This window comes from Zootoca vivipara, chromosome 5 (genome assembly GCF_963506605.1).
Source record: "Zootoca vivipara chromosome 5, rZooViv1.1, whole genome shotgun sequence".
Taxonomy (NCBI): domain Eukaryota; kingdom Metazoa; phylum Chordata; class Lepidosauria; order Squamata; family Lacertidae; genus Zootoca; species Zootoca vivipara.
Genome location: NC_083280.1, coordinates 62,684,618 through 62,691,053, shown reverse-complemented (window position 1 = coordinate 62,691,053; position 6,436 = coordinate 62,684,618). Strand labels below are relative to the sequence as shown.

The window sequence follows — 6,436 nt, the reverse complement described above, 5'->3', positions numbered from 1 at the left end:
CACAGGGGGTGACTACAGTATGTATGGGAAATGGGAAGGATATCCCTTCCCCATCCTGCAGCTGTGCTTTAACACTGTTCCCATTGGCACACTTACTAAATGAAGCTCCACTGCTTCCATCAACCCATTTTGGTTGATTAACATGCCATGGCCTTTTTAATGTGTTTGTTGGGTGGGGTTATTGGTTTGTTATTGTCTTGTGTATTTGGTGTTTTCTTTTTTATGTTGTGAACCACCCTACGATCTTCGGGTATACAAATTCAATCAATCAGTATTTATTTTACCCACTTACTGACATTTAATCGCACTTCCTAGCTTAGCTGTTAACTGTTTTTGTAGGCTCTGCAGAGCTGCCATGTACAATCACTGTTAGCAGTCTTTGTAGGAATTTTTGCAGATTCATTCACTAGACATCTAGCCCAAACTTTAGAAAATGCTGAAATAGCAATGCTGAAATAACCACCTGCCTTTTGTAGCAGGATTTTTTAGAAAACACTGAAATAAAGCAATCGCCCAAAAACATTTATATAAAAATAATTTATTCTCAATTATTTAATCTCCAATCAATATTCAATATTCAATTTATTCAATGTTATGTGTTTTTCCACATTTACCTATATATGCTCTGCAATAAAACCAACATATTTCTGAACAAGATCTACTACACCATCCCATATCCTAATGCAGGAGTAGGAAAAGTTTTCTTGGAATCCATCTTGTACTCTTCAGTTGAATTTCCCAAGAACTGGGTTGGAAAGTGATAAGGCAGACCTGGTAATGGAAATGGATAAGGTGGATTTTGGAAGGGCAGATACTTGCAGCCAGGAGGATTGGGCCACAAAGCAGGATTTGGCATATAAGGTAGAATGCTTTGGGAAGAATACATGGCAAACTCATCAGGCAGGCTGCCTGGGATCCTGGGCTGACATAATAGACAGCTGGAAGATGAAGGCCGGATACCTCGGCGATAGTCTTGCAGATGTCGCTTAAGTTTCATCCTGCGATTCTGGAACCAGTTTTTAACCTAATGAAAAGAATGATAAAGTAAATTCAGAAGCTAGTAGTCACAGAAACAGTCTCATGTTCTCAGAATGCACAGTCACTTACATCAATCAGCCATTCAGACCAGCTTCCATGTAACAAAATGGCAGCACTACCATGTATTTAGTATTGTACAATGCGTCTCCCAAAGCAGATCATAAACCACTCTCTGCAATGATCTTGAGGAAGCTTCCCCAAAATGGTGCCTGCTTTTGACTGCAAGTACTGACAGCCCCTGCACTGTGTCCAATGGTCAGGGGCAACTGAACCAAAATAATAATAATAATCCACCCCTAAACTACAGGCTATGAAATACAGAAGCCAGTGGCTAGATGTGAGCACAACGCTCAGCGGGGAAAGGCAATGGAGCAATAGATAAAAGTGGCAAAATGATATGGTAATGGGTATCAAGTCAGTTAAGAGGCTCCCTCCCTGATGCCATTTCCTATCCAACTAGTCTATCCAATTTTACATGCTAGAATCATAGAATTGGAAGAGACCACGAGGGCCATCCAGTCCAAGCCCCTGCCAAGCAGGAAACACCATCAAAGCATTCCTGACAGATGGCTGTCAAGCCTCCACTTAAAGACCTCCAAAGGAGACTCCACCACACTCCTTGGCAGCAAATTCCACTGTCGAACAGCTCTTACTGTCAGGAAGTTCTTCCTAATGTTTAGGTGGAATCTTCTTTCTTGTAGCCAGGCCAGTCTTAGCCATAGAGGCTAGTGGCGCGGGGAACCACGGCACCGGGCACTGGAGGGCGCCAGGGAAGAGGTCCAGGGGCCACGGCTCAGTAGGGGATGTGCGGAGGTGCTGGGGCGCCGGGCGCGGCCAGCAAAACTCCCACCAAGGAGTTGGGACATAGCGCTGCATCAGCCGCCGGCCGAAGGTCCTGCTCAGGAACCGCAGCATGGTGCGCCTTCGCTCCAAGGGAGGAGAGCGGGACTCCGGCTCCTACCGGCCCCACGCCGACGTTACTGCATGGACAGAGCTCCCCCAGCCATGCTGCCAGCCGACGCCTGCCCGGGGAGCCTAGCAGGTACGTAGGCAGGCAGTGGTGGGCTCGCCACCTCTGGGCGGGGTCCCTGTCAGTCGCTGTGCCGCACCGCACTGCCTCCCTTCCTGTTGTAGGCGGCGGCAGCTGCTCAAAGCTAGCGGGCAACAGCGACCTGTTGCAGCAGGCGCCGTCGCTCGGCCGGGGCCAAAGGGGGCCGCGGTTGCCTTGCGGAGCCGCTTCCTTCGCCCAGTGTCGCGTGCCTCTCCAAAGTGACTCCTTGGCCAGCCCAGCTCCTTGCGGCCGCTGGGCAGCAGCGAGAGCACTGGCACCTGCACCAACCCCAACGGCGCCCTCTGCTCCAGGCGAAATTTTGGGAAGGGAGGGGGTGCCAGAGGGACCTTTGCACCACGGCGCTGGATGTGGTTAAGACGGGCCTGCTTGTAGCTTGAATCCATTGCTCTGTGTCCGCTTCTCTGAGTACACTGTTCGTACAGAAGTATCTCACTGGATGTATTTATAAAGACGCTGTGCAGCTTCCCATCAAGGACACTGGACTTGCATCCTGCACCAAGCAGGGGGTTGGGCTAGATGACTTCAGAGGTCCCTTCAAGCTCTAGTTATAAGTGTCTGATCAAGGGCCTGGCAAGCCGATTGCTGTGATCGGTAACTGGACTTCCCTCAGACATGAAATGTGTTCAGGGCAATACCTAGAAAATCAGTGATTCCTCCAGTTGGGGATGGAGGCAAGAGAGGACACAGAATCCCACCTTCCCCAAATTTGAACCTTCTGCTTAGACCTTAGCAAGCTAGTTGGAAGGGAGTTTTCTAATCAGGTTCTATGGAACAAACATAGAAACTCTCTGCAATCCAGAGCCCTGGCACAGACTTGAGATCGCAGGGAAGATCCCAAAGGTTTTTAAAGCTGCAATCTGGGCAACTAGCTCCACTGAGCAAGCAACATAAACATGCAGAGAACTGCAGTCTAAGCAGTGACCCCCAAACACACCTGCTATGGAGCTCATTCCACAGGAAGGCATATTTGCACTGTTAATTATGCACTACAATACTAAAGGGCAGCGAACCGTTTCCCCTCCACAGTCTATAAGCTGTCTGAGTAAGGCCACAGCGACTCTTACAAATTTGGTGCAAAAATATTCAGGATAATTGTCCGACATCTGTAGACATTTCACCAACAACCTAAGGATGCCCAACCTAAGTGATTTACCAAATGACTGTGCCCTAGGTCTTTCGATGAGTGAGCTGGATAAATAAGAGGTGGCATGGGCATAATCCTGCAGTTGGTCTTTCTTGCTAAATGGATGCAAACAAGCCATGTGGATAAGACAGTTGCCAGCGCTCCCATCTGCACAATGCAGCACTCAGCAAGAATTCCCATTTCAAAAGGCAGCTTGGCACCAGTCCACAAGGCACTTATTTTCTCTAAAGTAATCTCACAGCAGGTTCTTTAAAGAGAAATGGATTTGTGGTTTGCCATTTCTCTTTGGGGTGGCCCCACCAAGAGACACTCAAGAACTGCAGACTCTTAATGTCAAAGTTACCCCTATGCCTGTGCTTCATTTACTTACTCAAAGCATTTAGAGACTAAGGATGCTCATTCTAAAATGGCATGCAACACATTGCAATCCTTAAGCTTACTTATTCAAAAGATGCCATGAATTCCATGGAACTTGGGCCACATTTGCGTCCTACACTCACAGCACTATTATACCATTTTAAACTATCGCAGCTGCTTCTCCCAAAGAATCTTGGGAAATGTAGTTTGTTAAGGGGTTTATAGAATTATTGGCAGGCTCCTTAGTCCCCTCACAAAGTTACAATTCGCAGAATAGTTTTAACAATCCATCCCTCCTCTTCACAGGGAACCCTGGAAATTGTAGCCAGGTGAGGGGAACATGGCTCTCTTAATAATCCTCAACACGCTCAACTACAGCTCCCAGATTTGGGGGAAGCCATGATGAAAGTAGTATCATAGTGCTTTACATTGTATGGTCTTACACTTCAGTAAGTGCGCTTGAGATTTCAGCAATAATTTAGGACTTATGATTTAGCTTTTTATTTTATTATTACATTTATAGCCTGCCGTTTCTTCCACTGGGAAGTAGGCTACCCTATGTGAGATTCATAGGGCATTTGTTTCCATCCTTTTTCATGGTTGTTCAGGGCAGGTCATCCTCACAACAACCTTGTATGGTAGGTCAGGATGAGACAAGAGCAATGAGCCAAAAGTTTATCTATTGCAGAATGTGGATTTGAATCCAGATCCAACCCTTTTTCATCTTCAACCAGCTCCATCTCTAGTTTGCACAATTTATTAAAAATTTAATCCCTCTTAAATTTATACCCTGCTTTTTTTTCCCATCACAGGCTTCAGGTCGTGTACATGTAATTTGCAAGTGATCTCCAAACCACCCCCAGACCATTCCCACATCAATATATCAATAACAAAACTACTTCTTAAAAAAAGAAAAGAAATCGTAGTTCAGGAAGAGCTTTCCAAAAATGCACCTCAAGAGGCAACGGGACTACTCAGGAGTAAGTGTCTCAAAGGCTTACTGCCTACAGCACAGGCCAGTCACTCACCTGCTCATCCGTCAGCTGCAGCTCCGCGGCCAAGCCTTGCCTTTCCCAATGCTTCAGATAGGTTTGCCGCCGGAAGGTGCTCTCCAACCCGCGGATCTGCTCTATGGTGAACGCTGTGCGCAAACGGGAGTGGCGCTGTCGCTCCTCCGGGTCCAGGTTCACGTCGGAAGCGGCGCTCTTGCTCGTCTCCCTGGCCGAGACCGGCTCGCTTGCGCAGGGTCCTTTGCCGGCTACGAAAGCAGGAGAGCAAGAAGTGTGAGCCAAACTTGCCTTCCTTTCCTGCGCTCACCTAACAAGGTCTCGCTGAAATAACCCCAAGCGGGGGTGGGTGGGGGTCTTTTCTCGCCAGGGCTCATTTGCCAAACATTATTGAGAGAAAGCCCACCCCTCTCTTTCTGGGGGAGAAGAGGCAACACACCGCGCCTCCCCAGTTTTTAAACTCTCACCCCCCCCCCCAATAACAATTTCCACTCCTAAACGCGGGTAGACTCGGGGTGTGGCGACATCCATTGCTTAGTGCAACCCTAGGCATATCCTGTTGGGTTTTAAAAGGACTTGTTCCCAAGTGTATCCCCCCCCCAAATAGCACAGCATTGCTATTGCGCCCTAGAGGAGGTTCTCCAGTACTGCTCAAAAACTAGCAGGGGCACTTGGCGAGGATTACAGCGTTACTACCACCACGTGACTGCCTGGTAATGCTACTAGTCCTCAGTGAGGCTGGTCCGGCGTTTGACTTACTCTTGATTAGCGAGTCATCGGCGGCAGTTTCAGGGGCCTTGCTCCATCCTTCTCCTCCACTTGCGGCGGCGGCGTCTTCTCTGCGCAATCCCGCAGAGGGGCATGGCTTCTTGGGCTGGGCCTTCCCTAACCGGGAGCTTCCTTTGCACAAATTGGGAGCGCTCGGAGCGGGCACGCAGCAGATATGGGGCTTGCGCGCGATCCCCTGCTGATCGCAAACCCGCTGACCCATGTGCGCACGAAACACGCCGACCTCCACGCTTCTCCTGCAGGGGGCCGGCCCTCTACTGCAAATTTATAGACGACGGCGAGTCTTACGTTAAGCCCCTGGCTAATTGCGAGCACTAGCACTAGGACTCGCGGCCGGCCAATCTACAGCGCCCCCTCCCGGCAATGCAGAGTTTATTTCCAAGTGGGTGTGTCTTATCTTAGTATCAATATACGTACTACGCCCTGTCCCAAGGGTGTTTCGCTTCTGTTGTTATCTGGTGGTGGTCTTCTAATTTTAGCTGGGGAAGGGGATAAAAGATTTAAACATGGAAGGACACTCCCTCACCCCGACCCAGTGATTGGTAATTCTGCATAACTGCCTTCTAGAGATGTCGCCCCAAAACGGTTTTGTAAAATCTGGGAACATAAGATGAAGAAATGCGAAATTGGCATATTGCCTCCAGAGTTATATCAAGACACGCCGACCCTGGCGTGTCTATTTAGTACCATAAATAGTACCAGGGAAATTGGAAAAAGACCATTTCTCCAATTTTTAAGAAGGCAAACAGGAACTACTGCTCCTAGCGGTGCAGCAATAAAGCTGCTAGCACATTTGCAAAGTTAAGCAGGGACCAGTATGGTTTCAAACTGGATTGAGGTTGCTGTGTTAAGATTCCTGCATTGCAGCGGGTTGGACTAGATGCCCCTCAGGATGCCCTCCAGCTCTACAATTCTATGAGTCTACCCTCATAACTAGTGGCCAGTTAGCTTGTTGAGTATATCCTTAAGCTTTATGCTTGGCATCTTCTACAGAAACTACCTTATTAGACTGGTTGCAAATTAACCACA

General features: G+C 48.3%; 1 protein-coding gene across 1 annotated transcript; it reads right to left on the bottom strand.

The window, feature by feature from the left end:
• Window positions 1–661: 661 nt before the first annotated feature.
• LOC118096572 (homeobox protein vent1-like) lies at window positions 662–5,609 on the bottom strand. The gene is made up of 3 exons (XM_035138529.1): window positions 5,378–5,609; window positions 4,640–4,869; window positions 662–1,024 (listed from the first exon to the last, which is right to left on the bottom strand). The coding sequence occupies exons 1-3, from the start codon at window positions 5,607–5,609 to the stop codon at window positions 662–664; spliced, it is 825 nt and encodes a 274-aa protein (XP_034994420.1).
• Window positions 5,610–6,436: the final 827 nt, after the last annotated feature.

What these genes read in the sequence shown, in the direction of transcription:
- LOC118096572 (XM_035138529.1), bottom strand. Translation starts at nt 5,609, where the DNA reads ATGGGTCAGCGGGTTTGCGATCAGCAGGGGATCGCGCGCAAGCCCCAT. An exon ending in CGATGACTCGCTAATCAAGA is followed by an intron (nt 4,870 to 5,377) that starts GTAAGTCAAACG and finishes CTGCTTTCGTAG; the next exon opens with CCGGCAAAGGACCCTGCGCA. An exon ending in TGCAGCTGACGGATGAGCAG is followed by an intron (nt 1,025 to 4,639) that starts GTGAGTGACTGG and finishes TCTTTTCATTAG; the next exon opens with GTTAAAAACTGGTTCCAGAA.